At 61.5% G+C, this 18,198-nt stretch overlaps 1 protein-coding gene across 3 annotated transcripts in view; it reads right to left on the reverse strand.

Moving 5' to 3' along the window:
* Nucleotides 1-426: 426 nt before the first annotated feature.
* Cnih3 (cornichon family AMPA receptor auxiliary protein 3) overlaps nucleotides 427-18,198 on the reverse strand; it is a 39,817-nt gene continuing 22,045 nt past the window's right edge. Inside the window, exons 3-6 of one of the 3 annotated variants that reach the window (XM_042672410.1) lie at nucleotides 14,782-14,829; nucleotides 6,859-6,971; nucleotides 2,069-2,212; nucleotides 427-454 (exon numbers count right to left, since the gene is read on the reverse strand). In XM_042672410.1, the coding sequence (XP_042528344.1) occupies nucleotides 427-454; nucleotides 2,069-2,212; nucleotides 6,859-6,971; nucleotides 14,782-14,829 (333 nt within the window). The remainder of the gene's footprint in view (nucleotides 455-2,068; nucleotides 2,213-6,858; nucleotides 6,972-14,781; nucleotides 14,830-18,198) is intronic. The other 2 variants (XM_042672411.1, XM_042672412.1) reach the window with 2 other exon arrangements.

Here is an 18,198-nt window from a genome sequence, read left to right on the forward strand (position 1 = left end):
CACCCCGCTCTCAGAGAGCAGACTGCACCGCCTGCCCCGCTGGCCACCGCGGGAGGCCCCGCAGCCTTCAGCCGCAGATGGAGAGGCTGCAGCACCCTCCAGGTGGCCAGCCATCCCCGCACGGCTGCCCTTGGTCAAGCTTGGCCTGGCCCCCAGGCTCTGGACCCAGCCACACCCTCTGCCTTCCGGTCTCCATGTCCGGGAGGGTGGCAGGAGCTGTTCTGTGGAGTGGATCCAGAAGCAGCTGCGGCAGGCTCTCAAGGGAGGTGTGGGGCTCTGGCACCTGCCACGGGGCAGAGACCATGGCAGATGGGCAACAGCACACACACAGAGCTGTCTGCTGCTCATCACACCGGCCGGGCTTGCAACTTGAGGGCAAAGTGCCGGGGCCTCAGCCTCTCCATCTCTGATGGTGTGGTCTTTGCCTTAGGAGCTCACCAGGGTGTAGATCATGCTGTGAACAAAGGAGAAGCAGCATTAGCAGGGGCCACGGGGGCTCTGGGCAGAGACTTCAGCCCCATTCCTGTCCTGACGGCCCACATCAGCTCCTCCCTGCTCCCTCCACGCAAATGAACGCTGGTTAGCACAGCGCGCTGGTGGCTGGTCGCTGGGATGGAAAAAGCCATTGCTCCCGGGTACCTTGCTGGGCCCTGGATGGTCTGTTGCCTGCTGCGGCAGGGCATGTCTCTGGGGCCACGGGGTGTTTGGGGGTTCAGCAGGTTCTCCATGCCACCAGCTGCTGCCCTGGGCTCAAAATGGCCCCACAGAAGGCGTTGTATTCTGTGTTACAGCTGGAGATCAGAGTAAAGACCACCAGCACTGCCGGTGACGAGCCAACACAGTCCTTCAGGTAAACGGGCAAAATGAGTTCTCAGGACGATCCCTGGTCCTCCTGTGTAATAAAGGCATTCAGAGGGCTGGGAAGGTGGCTCAGTGGTAAAGCGCTTGCCTTGCATGCCTGAGGCCCTGGGTTCAATTCCTCAGCACCACATAAGCAAAAACAAAAAAAAGCCAGAAGTGGTGCTGTGGCTCCAGTGGTAGAGCGCTAGCCTTGAGCTGAAGAGCTGAGGGACAGCGCCCAGGCCCAGAGTTCAGGCCCCACGACCAGACCCCAAAAATAAAAAAGGCACTCAGAGCGTGGTCCATGAGTGTGCCCACCACCGCCAGGAGGGACACACACTCCGCTCCTCTACAGGCACTTCAGCTCACCACACAGAAAACGGGATGCCTAAGGAGCAAACCAAAGGAGAGGCCCTCCACCCCACCCCTAGGCTGCGAGTGAGCCACAGTTCCGTGGCACGCCGCTCGGCCCTCTGCCAGCCAGTCTGTCCCTTGCGACACTGAGCTCGGGGTGCAGCTCTTCACCTCAGCTCACTCACCCTGCGCTTACACAGGACTTGCTGCCTCGTGGAGGAAAGCCATGGGAAGCCATGGAGAGTGTGGCAAGACTGCCGGCAAGCGCCAGTGATGTAAGGCAGGTCAGGACACTGCAGATACACCCAGAGGAGCTCTCTCAACAGCAGGAGGATGGGATGCAGCAAACACCAGTGACGTAATAAACCCCATGAGATTTCTAGAACCCCCAGATCACTGCCTACCTCATGAATCTGCTAGAACCCCCAGAACACTGTCCTCCTCCATGAATCTCCTAGAACCTCCCAAAGCATTGTCCTCTTCTATGAATCTCCTTTGACCTCCAGAACACTGTCCTCCTCCATGAGTCTCCTAGGACCTCCAGAGCACTGTCCTCCTCCATGAATCCCCTAGGACCTCCAGAGCATTGTCCTCCTCCATGAATCTCCTAGGACCTCCAGAGCACTGTCCTCCTCCATGAATCTCCTAGAACCTCCAGAGCACTGTCCTCCTCCATGAATCTCCTAGGACCTCCAGAGCACTGTCCTTCTCCATGAGTCTCCTAGAATAGTCTCCTCCTGAGCCCTCCTTCCAGGGCCTCCTCCCAGGACCTCCTACCTTCTCATGGGCCCTCCTCCCAAGTCCTTCTCCCAAGGGAGGCTCGTCTGAACCTCCTTCCAGCTCTCCTACATCTGGAGCCTCGTCCCCGACTCACCAGTACAGGTAGTAGAAGAAGGACAGGAGGTAGAAGGCCAGCTTACACCAGGCCTCCTTCTGGCAGTAGCTCAAGGTATCTGCGTTCATGACTACAGGTGGGTCGTAAGCCAGCTCTGCGCTGTCTGCTGGACAGTGGAAGTACCTGCAGGAAAGAGGTCATGGACTCTGAAGCCCGGGGACCCCGATGTCATCCCAGCCAGCACTCCTGATGGAGCATTCACCGCAACCATGTCCCACCATGGCCCCTCCACAGTCCTGTCCAGCAGGGGCCCCTCAGCAGTCCTGTCCAGCCGTGGCCTCTCCTCACTCCTGTCCAGCCATGGCCTCTCCTCCTGTCCAGCCGTGGCCTCTCCTCACTCCTGTCCGGCCGTGGCCTCTCCTCACTCCTGTCCAGCTGTGGCCTCTCCTCACTCCTGTCCAGCGGTGGCCTCTCCTCACTCCTGTCCAGCCGTGGCCTCTCCTCACTCCTGTCCAGCCGTGGCCTCTCCTCACTCCTGTCCAGCGGTGGCCTCTCCTCACTCCTGTCCAGCCATGGCCTCTCCTCACTCCTGTCCAGCCGTGGCCTCTCCTCACTCCTGTCCAGCGGTGGCCTCTCCTCACTCCTGTCCAGCCGTGGCCTCTCCTCACTCCTGTCCAGCAGGGGCCCCTCAGCAGTCCTGTCCAGCCGTGGCCTCTCCTCACTCCTGTCCAGCCATGGCCTCTCCTCCTGTCCAGCCGTGGCCTCTCCTCACTCCTGTCCAGCCGTGGCCTCTCCTCACTCCTATCCAGCTGTGGCCTCTCCTCACTCCTGTCCAGCGGTGGCCTCTCCTCCTGTCCAGCGGTGGCCTCTCCTCACTCCTGTCCGGCCGTGGCCTCTCCTCACTCCTGTCCAGCTGTGGCCTCTCCTCACTCCTGTCCAGCGGTGGCCTCTCCTCACTCCTGTCCAGCTGTGGCCTCTCCTCACTCCTGTCCAGCGGTGGCCTCTCCTCACTCCTGTCCAGCCGTGGCCTCTCCTCACTCCTGTCCAGCGGTGGCCTCTTCTCACTCCTGTCCAGCCATGGCCTCTCCTCACTCCTGTCCAGCCGTGGCCTCTCCTCACTCCTGTCCAGCGGTGGCCTCTCCTCACTCCTGTCCAGCCGTGGCCTCTCCTCACTCCTGTCCAGTGGTGGCCTCTCCTCACTCCTGTCCAGCCATGGCCTCTCCTCACTCCTGTCCAGCCGTGGCCTCTCCTCACTCCTGTCCAGCTGTGGCCTCTCCTCACTCCTTTCCAGCGGTGGCCTCTCCTCATGTCCAGCCGTGGCCTCTCCTCATGTCCAGCTGTGGCCTCTCCTCATGTCCAGCCGTGGCCTCTCCTCATGTCCAGCTGTGGCCTCTCCTCATGTCCAGCCGTGGCCTCTCCTCATGGTCCAGCTGTGGCCTCTCCTCATGCCCAGCCATGGCCTCTCCTCATGTCCAGCTGTGGCCTCTCATGTCCAGTGGTGGCCTCTCCTCACGTCCAGCCATGGCCTCTCCTCATGTCCAGCCGTGGCCTCTCCTCTGTCCAGCGGTGGCCTCTCCTCTGTCCAGCGGTGGCCTCTCCTCTGTCCAGCGGTGGCCTCTCCTCATGTCCAGCCGTGGCCTCTCCTCACGTCCAGCCGTGGCCTCTCCTCACTCCTGTCCAGCTGTGGCCTCTCCTCCTGTCCAGCCGTGGCCTCTCCTCATGTCCAGCCGTGGCCTCTCCTCACTCCTGTCCAGCTGTGGCCTCTCCTCACTCCTGTCCAGCTGTGGCCTCTCCTCATGTCCAGCCGTGGCCTCTCCTCATGTCCAGCCGTGGCCTCTCCTCATGTCCAGGCGTGGCCTCTCCTCACGTCCAGCAGTGGCCTCTCCTCACGTCCAGCCGTGGCCTCTTCTCATGTCCAGCTGTGGCCTCTCCTCACTCCTGTCCAGCCGTGGCCTCTCCTCACGTCCAGCCATGGCCTCTCCTCACGTCCAGCTGTGGCCTCTCCTCACGTCCAGCTGTGGCCTCTCCTCATGTCCAGCCGTGGCCTCTCCTCACTCCTGTCCAGCGGTGGCCTCTCCTCATGTCCAGCGGTGGCCTCTCCTCATGTCCAGCGGTGGCCTCCTCTCCTGTCCAGCCGTGGCCTCCTCTCCTCATGTCCAGCCGTGGCCTCCTCTCACTCCTGTCCAGCGGTGGCCTCTCCTGTCCAGCCGTGGCCTCTCCTCATGTCCAGCCGTGGCCTCTCCTCATGTCCAGCCGTGGCCTCTACTCACTCCTGTCCAGCCGTGGCCTCTCCTCATGTCCAGCCGTGGCCTCTCCTCACGTCCAGCCATGGCCTCTCCTCACATCCAGCCGTGGCCTCTCCTCACGTCCAGCCGTGGCCTCTCCTCATGTCCAGCCGTGGCCTCTCCTCACTCCTGTCCAGCTGTGGCCTCTCCTCACTCCTGTCCAGCTGTGGCCTCTCCTCATGTCCAGCCGTGGCCTCTCCTCATGTCCAGCCGTGGCCTCTCCTCATGTCCAGGCGTGGCCTCTCCTCATGTCCAGCAGTGGCCTCTCCTCACGTCCAGCCGTGGCCTCTTCTCATGTCCAGCTGTGGCCTCTCCTCACTCCTGTCCAGCCGTGGCCTCTCCTCACATCCAGCCATGGCCTCTCCTCACGTCCAGCTGTGGCCTCTCCTCACGTCCAGCTGTGGCCTCTCCTCATGTCCAGCCGTGGCCTCTCCTCACTCCTGTCCAGCGGTGGCCTCTCCTCATGTCCAGCGGTGGCCTCTCCTCATGTCCAGCGGTGGCCTCCTCTCCTGTCCAGCCGTGGCCTCCTCTCCTCATGTCCAGCCGTGGCCTCCTCTCACTCCTGTCCAGCGGTGGCCTCTCCTGTCCAGCCGTGGCCTCTCCTCATGTCCAGCCGTGGCCTCTCCTCATGTCCAGCCGTGGCCTCTACTCACTCCTGTCCAGCCGTGGCCTCTCCTCATGTCCAGCCGTGGCCTCTCCTCACGTCCAGCCATGGCCTCTCCTCACATCCAGCCGTGGCCTCTCCTCATGTCCAGCCGTGGCCTCTCCTCATGTCCAGCTGTGGCCTCTCCTCACGTCCAGCCGTGGCCTCTCCTCACGTCCAGCCGTGGCCTCTCCTCATGTCCAGCCGTGGCCTCTCCTCATGTCCAGCTGTGGCATCTCCTCACGTCCAGCTGTGGCCTCTCCTCATGTCCAGCCGTGGCCTCTCCTCACTCCTGTCCAGCCGTGGCCTCTCCTCACGTCCAGCCGTGGCCTCTCCTCATGTCCAGCCGTGGCCTCTCCTCATGTCCAGCTGTGGCATCTCCTCACGTCCAGCTGTGGCCTCTCCTCATGTCCAGCCGTGGCCTCTCCTCACTCCTGTCCAGCCGTGGCCTCTCCTCATGTCCAGCCGTGGCCTCTCCTCACTCCTGTCCAGCCGTGGCCTCTCCTCATGTCCAGCCGTGGCCTCTCCTCATGTCCAGCCGTGGCCTCTCCTCACTCCTGTCCAGCCGTGGCCTCTCCTCATGTCCAGTGGTGGCCTCTCCTCATGTCCAGCTGTGGCCTCTCCTCATGTCCAGCGGTGGCCCTCTGCAGTCCTCAAGCCACAGGCCACACCACCACTTGTGGCTCTGCCACTACTCCAAACAGGTGAAACAGAAACTCCTCCAACACCAGATCCACCCACATCAGTTGTCTCCACCCACCCAGCAGATACCCTAACAGAAGGGGAAACATGTCCCTGGTGTCCCCAGGGAGGACTCAGGAAGAGGCAGCAGAGCTGGGAGGGTGGTCAAGGCACAGAACCACATCACCCTCTCCTTCCACTAAACCTGCACTCTACCTACTACTGCATTTAATTGCTTTGGATTAAGTGTCTTCTGCCCTCAGTGTGGAGGGCCATCATGTTCCCATGAGTGCAGAGTCGTTTTCTGGAACTTATTTGGACAGGACTGCAGAAGGGCCACAGAACAGCAAAAGAACATTGGGTACAATGTCTGTGAAGCAAGTGCTGTAGGGGGAGGAGAAACTTCAGCAAGCTGCATCTCAGCAACCAAAGGGTACTCTTCAGTCTCCAATAAGTCTGGAGTCTTCAGGAAGGAGTCTTCAGGGAAGGGAAAGTCTTCAAGGAAGGGAAAGTCTTCAGGAAAGGGAGTCTACAGGGAAGAGTTCATATTCTCCTCCCTGCCACTTAGATCCATATGCAGACTGCATTTTACAAAGTCACAAGATCTGACGCATGGTCTTAGTGAGGCACAGAAGGTTTGAAACCAGAACTGTCCCAGAAAATCCAGCCCGTCTGGTAGGTGTTTTTTTTAAAAAACTGAAATATATTTGCATCCCACAAACTTCATCATTTTAAAGTATACAATTACCTGGGGCTTAGAGTTTTGCCCCCAGCAGAACTGCCTGATTTCAGATCATTTTTTTCTCCCTGGAAAGGAGCTCTGCACCCGTTAGCAGTCAGCCCTCTCCTGCTTCCTCCTGGAAACCACCTTTAGTTTCTGTCTGAACATCTCACGTCAATGGAATCCTATAAAGTGACTGTGAAGCTTTTCACTGCCAGATAATATGCCAGTGTATGGACATACCACACTTTTTATGCATAAGCATTTTGGCTGGTTTGGCTTGGGGGTCTTTTGGCAATAGTACTGTGGTTGCTTCTAGTTCTGACCTATAGGTCTGGGGCTATAAGCAATGGAGCCTGTGTGAAGGGCTCCCTCCCTCACTGACTTGCTGCTTCACACAGCCTGCGGGAGGGGGGCCGGGGGGGGGGGGGGAGGGGGAGGAAGGTACCAGTGGCTGGGCCAGGAAAGGCGCCCCCCCCTGCCTCGGCCCTACACGTACCTCCAGAAGTGGTAGAAAAGCAAGGGGACATTGAGTCCCAGGCTGAGCCACTCCTGAGCACACAGGAACATGACGCAGAAGAGGCTGTGGGTGGCGTACTCGGGCAGCACCAGCTGAAGGAGGTAGAGAGGCAGGCTCGAGTTAGGAAGAGGCCTCAGCCTCCACACAACAACCTCCAGCCACCTCTGCCACAGGCCCTCTGTGGACCACAGGTCTCCTTGAAGGAGCGCCAGCACCAAGACTGATGATTTCTGGAAGGCCGCCATGCTTCACACCCCACCTGACGCATACCGGCCCTCAGCTTGTGCCTGGGTCACTGTGCCCGTGAAGGGTAGAGGCCCCCAGAGGCCCCCAGCATCCTCAGCCTCTGACTGGAGGCTGCACATTAAGTCAGACCCCAGGCGGGTAGCGCCACCTGCCGGGGTCATGTCACCTGCTGCTGGCCCCTGAGCCTGGGCGCCTCCCTCCCTAGTAAATGCACATGTTTGTTTCATGCGCAGGAAAGCCAGGAGGCGTCGGTTTGATGCTGTGGATGAAGAAAACTCAGCAGAGATAAATAACATAAAGGATTAAGAGGAATGGGGTAGAACAGTGTCTGAGAGAAAGGCAGAGAACAGTCCAGACCGAGGGAGAGAGGGTGGACAGAGCACAGCCTGTGAGTGCTCCCACGGCCCCAGCTCCCCCAGTGAGTGCTCCCACAGCCCCAGCTCCCCCAGTGAGTCCTCCCACAGCCCCAGCTCCCCCAGTGAGTGCTCCCACAGCCCCAGCTCCCCCAGTGAGTGCTCCCACAGCCCCAGCTCCCCCAGTGAGTCCTCCCACAGCCCCAGCTCCCCCAGTGAGTGCTCCCACAGCCCCAGCTCCCCCAGTGAGTGCTCCCACAGCCCCAGCTCCCCCAGTGAGTCCTCCCACAGCCCCAGCTCCCCCAGTGAGTCCTCCCACAGCCCCAGCTCCCCCAGTGAGTGCTCCCACAGCCCCAGCTCCCCCAGTGAGTGCTCCCACAGCCCCAGCTCCCCCAGTGAGTGCTCCCACAGCCCCAGCTCCCCCAGTGAGTGCTCCCACAGCCCCAGCTCCCCCAGTGAGTGCTCCCACAGCCCCAGCTCCCCCAGTGAGTCCTCCCACAGCCCCAGGTCCCCTAGTGAGTGCTCCCACAGCCCCAGCTCCCCCAGTGAGTCCTCCCACAGCCCCAGCTCCCCCAGTGAGTTCTCCCACAGCCCCAGGTCCCCCAGTGAGTCCTCCCACAGCCCCAGCTCCCCCAGTGAGTGCTCCCACAGCCCCAGCTCCCCCAGTGAGTGCTCCCACAGCCCCAGCTCCCCCAGTGAGTGCTCCCACAGCCCCAGCTCCCCAGTGAGTGCTCCCACAGCCCCAGCTCCCCCAGTGAGTCCTCCCACAGCCCCAGCTCCCCCAGTGAGTGCTCCCACAGCCCCAGCTCCCCCAGTGAGTCCTCCCACAGCCCCAGCTCCCCCCAGTGAGTGCTCCCACAGCCACAGCTCCCAGTGAGTGCTCCCACAGCCCTAGCTCCCCCAGTGAGTGCTCCCACAGCCCCAGCTCCCCCAGTGAGTCCTCCCACAGCCCCAGCTCCCCCAGTGAGTCCTCCCACAGCCCCAGCTCCCCCAGTGAGTGCTCCCACAGCCCCAGCTCCCCCAGTGAGTGCTCCCACAGCCCCAGCTCCCCCAGTGAGTCCTCCCACAGCCCCAGCTCCCCCAGTGAGTGCTCCCACAGCCCCAGCTCCCCCAGTGAGTGCTCCCACAGCCCCAGCTCCCCCAGTGAGTCCTCCCACAGCCCCAGATCACCCCCGGCCCCATGGGGCCCCAGCACCCTCTATTTTTGTCTCTTGGGAGGGGCAGTGCTCCTGAGAATAAGAACTGTTAGACTTGGTAATACTGGCCCATTTTGTGACCTACAAACACAATCCATAAATGTTTCCTGCTTCTTCAGCAATTCAGCAAAGGGCAAGAAGAAGGACTGGGAAGGAGGAGCCTTTGAGGTGTTGAAAACAATTTTTACTTCTCATTACATCCTGGAAAAGGAACGTCCATCTAAAAGCAAAGTTTGTGCCAAGAAGGACGTGAGCGGGCTAGAGTCAGGAGCCAGCGACAGCCCACCCCCGCATCCGGCGGCAAACGCTGCTTTTACCATTTAGAAAACTGTAGCCCTCTGAAACACACCCTGGGGGACAGAGAGAAACGCCCCCTCCACCCAGCATTGCAGGGCTTGGCCTGGGCTCCAATTCCCAGTGCACCACACTGCCCATCAGCCCCCGGCGCTGCTAAAACCCCAGGACCGTCCCGGATCTGGGCTCCCAGAGAACCAGGACAGAGCCACAGAGAGGGCTGGCACTCCAGGCAGAAACCAGAGCTGCAGCCACCTCTGTGCACAGAGGCTGCCCATGTGTCCAGTGTGGTGCACCTGCACTGCTCCTCTGCACACAGAGCTGCCCATGTGTCCAGTGTGGTGCACCTGCACTGCTCCTCTGCACACAGAGCTGCCCATGTGCCCAGTGTGGTGCACCTGCACTGCTCCTCCTCTGCACACAGGGCTGCCCATGTGTCCAGTGTGGTGCACCTGCACTGCTCCTCCTCTGCACACAGGGGCTGCCCATGTGTCCAGTGTGGTGCAACTGCACTGCTCCTCCTCTGCACACAGGGGCTGCCCATGTGTCCAGTGTGGTGCACCTGCACTGTTCCTCTGCACACAGGGCTGCCCATGTGCCCAGTGTGGTGCACCTGCACTGCTCCTCTGCACACAGTGCTGCCCATGTGCCCAGTGTGGTGCACCTGCACTGCTCCTCTGCACACAGGGCTGCCCATGTGTCCAGTGTGGTGCACCTGCACTGCTCCTCCTCTGCACACAGTGCTGCCCATGTGCCCAGTGTGGTGCACCTGCACTGCTCCTCTGCACACAGGGCTGCCCATGTGTCCAGTGTGGTGCACCTGCACTGCTCCTCTGCACACAGGGCTGCCCATGTGCCCAGTGTGGTGCACCTGCACTGCTCCTCCTCTGCACACAGGGCTGCCCATGTGTCCAGTGTGGTGCACCTGCACTGCTCCTCCTCTGCACACAGGGCTGCCCATGTGCCCAGTGTGGTGCACCTGCACTGCTCCTCTGCACACAGGGCTGCCCATGCGCCCAGTGTGGTGCACCTGCACTGCTCCTCTGCACACAGGGGCTGCCCATGTGCCCAGTGTGGTGCACTTGCACTGCTCCTCCTCTGTGCACAGGGCTGCCCATGTGTCCAGTGTGGTGCACCTGCACTGCTCCTCTGCACACAGTGCTGCCCATGTGCCCAGTGTGGTACACCTGCACTGCTCCTCCTCTGCACACAGGGCTGCCCATGTGCCCAGTGTGGTGCACCTGCACTCCTCCTCCTCTGCACACAGGGCTGCCCATGTGTCCAGTGTGGTGCACTTGCACTGCTCCTCTGCACACAGGGCTGCCCATGTGTCCAGTGTGGTGCACCTGCACTGCTCCTCTGCACACAGTGCTGCCCATGTGCCCAGTGTGGTACACCTGCACTGCTCCTCCTCTGCACACAGGGCTGCCCATGTGTCCAGTGTGGTGCACTTGCACTGCTCCTCTGCACACAGGGCTGCCCATGTGTCCAGTGTGGTGCACCTGCACTGCTCCTCTGCACACAGGGCTGCCCATGTGCCCAGTGTGGTACACCTGCACTGCTCCTCCTCTGCACACAGGGCTGCCCATGTGCCCAGTGTGGTGCACCTGCACTCCTCCTCCTCTGCACACAGGGCTGCCCATGTGTCCAGTGTGGTGCACCTGCACTGCTCCTCTGCACACAGGGCTGCCCATGTGTCCAGTGTGGTGCACCTGCACTGCTCCTCTGCACACAGGGCTGCCCATGTGCCCAGTGTGGTGCACCTGCACTGCTCCTCCTCTGCACACAGGGCTGCCCATGTGCCCAGTGTGGTGCACCTGCACTGCTCCTCCTCTGCACACAGGGCTGCCCATGTGCCCAGTGTGGTGCACCTGCACTGCTCCTCCTCTGCACACAGGGCTGCCCATGTGTCCAGTGTGGTGCACCTGCACTGCTCCTCTGCACACAGGGCTGCCCATGTGCCCAGTGTGGTGCACCTGCACTGCTCCTCTGCACACAGGGCTCCCCATGTGTCCAGTGTGGTGCACCTGCACTGCTCCTCCTCTGCACACAGGGCTGCCCATGTGCCCAGTGTGGTGCACCTGCACTGCTCCTCTGCACACAGGGCTCCCTATGTGTCCAGTGTGGTGCACCTGCACTGGTCCTCTGCACACAGGGCTCCCCATGTGTCCAGTGTGGTGCACCTGCACTGCTCCTCTGCACACAGGGCTGCCCATGTGTCCAGTGTGGTGCACCTGTACTGTTCCTCCTCTGCACACAGGGCTGCCCATGTGCCCAGTGTGGTGCACCTGCACTGCTCCTCCTCTGCACACAGGGCTGCCCATGTGTCCAGTGTGGTGCACCTGCACTGCTCCTCCTCTGCGCACAGGGCTGCCCATGCGCCCAGTGTGGTGCACCTGCACTGCTCCTCTGCACACAGGGCTGCCCATGTGTCCAGTGTGGTGCACCTGCACTGCTCCTCCTCTGCACACAGGGCTGCCCATGCGCCCAGTGTGGTGCACCTGCACTGCTCCTCTGCACACAGGGCTGCCCATGTGCCCAGTGTGGTGCACCTGCACTGCTCCTCCTCTGCACACAGGGCTGCCCATGTGTCCAGTGTGGTGCACCTGCACTGCTCCTCTGCACACAGGGTTCCCCATGTGTCCAGTGTGGTGCACCTGCACTGCTCCTCTGCACACAGGGCTGCCCATGTGTCCCGTGTGGTGCACCTGCACTGCTCCTCTGCACACAGGGCTGCCCATGTGTCCAGTGTGGTGCACCTGCACTGCTCCTCTGCACACAGGGCTGCCCATGTGCCCAGTGTGGTGCACCTGCACTGCTCCTCTGCACACAGGGCTGCCCATGTGTCCAGTGTGGTGCACCTGCACTGCTCCTCTGCACACAGGGCTGCCCATGTGTCCAGTGTGGTGCTCCTGCACTGTTCCTCCTCTGCACACAGGGCTGCCCATGTGCCCAGTGTGGTGCACCTGCACTGCTCCTCCTCTGCACACAGGGCTTCCCATGTGTCCAGTGTGGTGCAACTGCACTGCTCCTCTGCACACAGGGCTGCCCATGTGCCCAGTGTGGTGCACCTGCACTGCTCCTCTGGCCTATCCTCCACCGTGAGAATACTACAGCGGTGCGAAGAGGTCGCCGGCCAAATGGTCACTGAGAGGGCGGCGTAAACAGGAGACAGCCCACACAACGCTACCACCCCACTGGAGAGCTCTGCCCCAGGGAACGCTCAGTAACCCCACTCTGTGTTAGAATTAAGTAGGCGCTGTCTTATGGCCTGGGCGGAATGTTTCCCATATGCCTATATTAATTATCCTCTGTGGGTGATATATTGTTGGTCATGAGGTCATGCTGGAGAAACTCTTCTCACACTCCAGGAGGGCTGTCAGCTTCAGGACTGTTAATAGCAGAGGAGAAAGTCCAAGACCCTCCCCTCCCTTATCTTTGAACCAGGATAACCGGTCACATGATTATCTCACAGAAGATTCGAATCAGAACAGATCCATTAAAGACGCTCAATGACTTGTGAACATTGTGGTGTGGTAGGAGTCCCAGCCGGGTCCCCAGTTCAGGTCTCCATGTCCCATCTAGATGATTAATTCAGGGAGGAGGGACAGAATGGGCTTTTCTCCCTAACAACTCCGATAAAAAATTAGAAACTTATTTGGGTAAGATAGGGCACAGGATTCTTCAAGGACACCTACCACTTAAGACCGTATGAGGTGAAGATCCAGACGGCATTATTCCTGTGTCATATAAGGGGATTGGAAATCGTCATCAGGAAAATGTATTGTGGCAGATAGCTCTTTCCAACTATCTAGGACATACGGATGTCATTATCCAAAAGGCAAAATCTCATTTCTAAAAAATACTCAATGGACTTTGCCAAGAATTGTTAATATCCTATTTCAAAAGCACCTCTCTTTAACTGATGGAAGTAAAAAAAAACGAGGCAGCTTATTCTGGTCCAAAAATAAAAATAATGAACTGCTCCTGTCAGTGTGCACAGCAGAATGAGCTACTTGCCACCTAGAGCCACAGGGTGAGCCTGCTGCAATACGCAGCCACATCTCTTCCTTTAATAGGGACTGGGAACTCCCACCGATTGCTTCTTACTGGGTTGCAGAAGGCAGTTCAGAGAACCTCCCTTTCTGCCATGTGTATTAGAGCTCATTCTCAACTGCCTTTTGTCCCAGGAAAGTGATTTTGTTGATCAGCTGATCTCCCTTCACACAAGTTACAGACTGGCACCGTTTCACCCACGCCAACACGCTGCTTTTCCTCACACTCAGGCTCAATCCATTATTGAGCCTGTCCTACCTGTGCTCCTCTTACGCCACCCTCATTTTCTCCTGGAACCAACCATAGCAGTTTAAATCCCAGTGACACCTGGCAAATGGATGTCACCCATTACCCATCCTTTGGCCGATTACATTTCATACATTTCACTGCTGACACCTTTTCTGGCTTTATTTGGGCTATGCTTTTATCCAGAGAAACCATCTTCTCTCCTGCTTCGCTGCTATGGCCGTCCCTCTACTATCAAAACCGACCATGTCCCTGCTTATTCCAGTACAGATTGCAAGCAAGCCTTCCTAAATAAGTGCTAAATCAAGCACATTACAGGAACCCCATATAACCTCAAGGGCCAGCCACTGCGGAACGCAGCCACCCTACACAGCCTCCGTTTGTTAAACAAAAGGGGGGTAAGTGTAGGTCACTGGACCCCTGAAGCACAGACAGCAATGACAGTACTGACCCTATATTTGGAAATTTTGAATTTTCCATCCAGTATTTCAGTGGCAGATAAACATTGGGAGGCTCTAAAGAAACTCCAATCTTCAGTCAACCTGTGTGGTAACTGGAAACCTGGAGCTGTCAAAGCATGGCCCTGGTGCCCACAGATTCTGCAGACATCTGGATGGCTGCCAGCCCAGAAATAGAACCCAGGAATGAAGAGACCATCTAACGTACAACCGCCCCCCTCCTTCAAGAGGGTGCAGAGAAGAGCCCGACCCAGACCAATCCCGCCTCGGCATAGTGTGCTCTAAAGAAAGACTCTCCAGGACTCTGTTAAACTGGGAGAGGGATGCCTCTCTTCTTTAGTCATCGGCCTGTCAGAGTCAGAGACACAGCAGATGTGGTATCCCCAAACTGTGACTATGACCCGCTGACGACTCTCCCCTCCTATCTTCCACGGTTACACGGAACATCACAGAAACCACGGAGGCAGGAGAGGGTGAGGAAGGAGACCACAGAAAGGGAAAGAACAGGAAAAGACACCTACAGGACAGTGTTTCCTGGACAGAAAGTCTGGGTTCTAGAAATGTATGCAAAGCATGTGCAAACTCGAGCGTGGCCATGATCATTTCTGCTTTGGCGTTGACCTTGGACAGGGCACAGCGCTCTGGCCATTGGGACCTTGGCCGAGAGCTCATGCTGTGGTCTGGCCACAGTTCCTGACCAGGCTACGTCAAGATAAGCAAGGAAGTCACATACAATGAGAAGAAATGATCACCCTGTCAGAGGATGCCGAGTGGAACATTCAGGAAGGAGGACAGAAGCAAAGCTCTGTGGAGCATTTAGATGCCTCTGAAGAACAGAGTGTGCACAGGGATGCCCAGAGCAGTGGGCGTCTGCTAACGCATCTGAAGAGTGGAGCACACACTCACGCCCCGCTGGGCTCTCCCTGGGGTCTCCACGGCACCTGTGCCCGGTGCCGGAGCCTCCCCCCCTTCCACCTCGGCTTCCCGTCAGGAGGGGCCGCCCGGGACCCCACTCCCCAGCCCCCCTGCCCGCCCCCAGGAGACCACACTGACCTTTCGCAGCAAGAAGCAAATGCGCTCAATGTTCCTCAGCCGTTCCCTCTGTCCAGATGCACAGGTGCAGAGGGGAGGAAGGAGACAGGAGGTCAGGGCCTGCGGTGAGCGTGGGGACCCCTAGTGTCCCCTGCCCCCACTCCACACAGACCCCCCACTCCACACAGCCCCCCCACTCCACACAGCCCCCCACTCCACACAGCCCCCACCCCCACTCCACACAGCCCCCCCCACTCCACACAGCCCCCACCACCACTCCACACAGCACCCCCACTCCACACAGCCCCCCCACTCCACACAGCCCCCACCCCCACTCCACACAGCCCCCACCCCCACTCCACACAGCCCCCACCCCCACTCCACACAGCCCCCACCCCCACTCCACACAGCCCCCACACTCCACACAGCCCCCACCCCTACTCCACACAGCCCCCACCCCCACTCCACACAGCACCCCCCTCCACACAGCCCCACCCCCACTCCACACAGCACCCCCCTCCACACAGCCCCCCCACTCCACACAGCCCCCCCACTCCACACAGCCCCCCCACTCCACACAGCCCCCACCCCCACTCCACACAGCACCCCCACTCCACACAGCCCCCCCACCCCCACTCCACACAGCCCCCACCGCCACTCCACACAGCACCCCCACTCCACACAGCCCCCCCACCCACACAGCCCCCACCCCCACTCCACACAGCCCCCCCACTCCACACAGCCCCCACCCCCACTCCACACAGCCCCCACCCCCACTCCACACAGCCCCCACCCTCACTCCACACAGCCCCCATCCCCACTCCACAGACCCCCACTCCACACAGCCCCCACCCCCACTCCACACAGCCCCCACCCCCACTCCACACAGCCCCGACCCCCACTCCACACAGCACCCCCACTCCACACAGCCCCCCCACTCCACACAGCCCCCACCCCCACTCCACACAGCCCCCACTCCACACAGCCCCCACCCCCACTCCACACAGCCCCCACCCCCACTCCACACAGCCCCCACCCCCACTCCACACAGCCCCCACCCCCACTCCACACAGCCCCCATCCCCACTCCACAGACCCCCACTCCACACAGCCCCCACCCCCACTCCACACAGCCCCCACCCCCACTCCACACAGCCCACACCCCCACTCCACACAGCCCCCACCCCCACTCCACACAGCACCCCCACTCCACACAGCCCCCCCACTCCACACAGCCCCCACCCCCACTCCACACAGCCCCCACCCCCACTCCACACAGCCCCACCCCCACTCCACACAGCACACACCCCCACTCCACACAGCCCCCACCCCCACTCCACACAGCACCCCCACTCCACACAGCCCCCCCACTCCACACAGCCCCCACCCCCACTCCACACAGCCCCCACCCCCACTCCACACAGCCCCCACCCCCACTCCACACAGCACCCCCACTCCACACAGCCCCCCCACTCCACACAGCCCCCACCACCACTCCACACAGCCCCCACCCCCACTCCACACAGCCCCCACCCCCACTCCACACAGCACCCCCCTCCACACAGCCCCACCCCCACTCCACACAGCACCCCCCTCCACACAGCCCCCCCACTCCACACAGCCCCCCCACTCCACACAGCCCCCACCCCCACTCCACACAGCCCCCCCACTCCACACAGCCCCCCCACACCCACTCCACACAGCCCCCACCCCCACTCCACACAGCACCCCCACTCCACACAGCCCCCCCACTCCACACAGCCCCCACCCCCACTCCACACAGCCCCCCCACCCCCACTCCACACAGCCCCCACCCCCACTCCACACAGCCCCCACCCCCACTCCACACAGCCCTCCCACTCCACACAGCCCCCCCACTCCACACAGCCCCCCCACACCCACTCCACACAGCCCCCCCACTCCACATAGCACCCCCCTCCACACAGCCCCCACCCCCACCTTTCACAGCACCCCCACTCCACACAGCCCCCCCACTCCACACAGCCCCCACCCCCACTCCACACAGCCCCCCCACTCCACACAGCCCCCACCCCCACTCCACACAGCCCCCACCCCCACTCCACACAGCCCCCCCACTCCACAGCCCCCCCACTCAACACAGCCTCCACCCCCACTCCACACAGCCCCCACCCCCACTCCACACAGCCCCCCCACTCCACACAGCCTCCACCCCCACTCCACACAGCCCCCACCCCCACTCCACACAGCCCCCACCCCCACTCCACACAGCCCCCACCCCCACTCCACACAGCACCCACCCCCACTCCACACAGCACCCACCCCCACTCCACAGAGCCCCCATCCCCACTCCACACAGCCCCCCCACTCCACACAGCCCCCCCACTCCACACAGCCCCCACCCCCACTCCACACAGCCCCCACCCCCACTCCACAACCCCCCCCACTCCACACAGCACCCCCCTCCACACAGCCCCCACCCCCACTCCACACAGCCCCCCCTCCACACAGCCCCCACCCCCACTCCACACAGCCCCCCCACTCCACACAGCCCCCCCACACCCACTCCACACAGCCCCCACCCCCACTCCACACAGCACCCCCACTCCACACAGCCCCCCCACTCCACACAGCCCCCACCCCCACTCCACACAGCCCCCCCACCCCCACTCCACACAGCCCCCACCCCCACTCCACACAGCCCCCACCCCCACTCCACACAGCCCTCCCACTCCACACAGCCCCCCCACTCCACACAGCCCCCCCACACCCACTCCACACAGCCCCCCCACTCCACATAGCACCCCCCTCCACACAGCCCCCACCCCCACCTTTCACAGCACCCCCACTCCACACAGCCCCCCCACTCCACACAGCCCCCACCCCCACTCCACACAGCCCCCCCACTCCACACAGCCCCCACCCCCACTCCACACAGCCCCCACCCCCACTCCACACAGCCCCCCCACTCCACAGCCCCCCCACTCAACACAGCCTCCACCCCCACTCCACACAGCCCCCACCCCCACTCCACACAGCCCCCCCCACTCCACACAGCCTCCACCCCCACTCCACACAGCCCCCACCCCCACTCCACACAGCCCCCACCCCCACTCCACACAGCCCCCACCCCCACTCCACACAGCACCCACCCCCACTCCACAGAGCCCCCATCCCCACTCCACACAGCCCCCCCACTCCACACAGCCCCCCCACTCCACACAGCCCCCACCCCCACTCCACACAGCCCCCACCCCCACTCCACAACCCCCCCCACTCCACACAGCACCCCCCTCCACACAGCCCCCACCCCCACTCCACACAGCCCCCCCTCCACACAGCCCCCACCCCCACTCCACACAGCCCCCACCCCCACTCCACACAGCCCCCACCCCCACTCCACACAGCCCCCAGCCCCACTCCACACAGCCCCCCCACTCCACAGAGCCCCCACCCCCAC

Source organism: Dipodomys spectabilis, unplaced genomic scaffold, assembly GCF_019054845.1.
Source record: "Dipodomys spectabilis isolate Male_0828 unplaced genomic scaffold, ASM1905484v1 ptg000706l, whole genome shotgun sequence".
In the NCBI taxonomy this organism is placed as follows: domain Eukaryota; kingdom Metazoa; phylum Chordata; class Mammalia; order Rodentia; family Heteromyidae; genus Dipodomys; species Dipodomys spectabilis.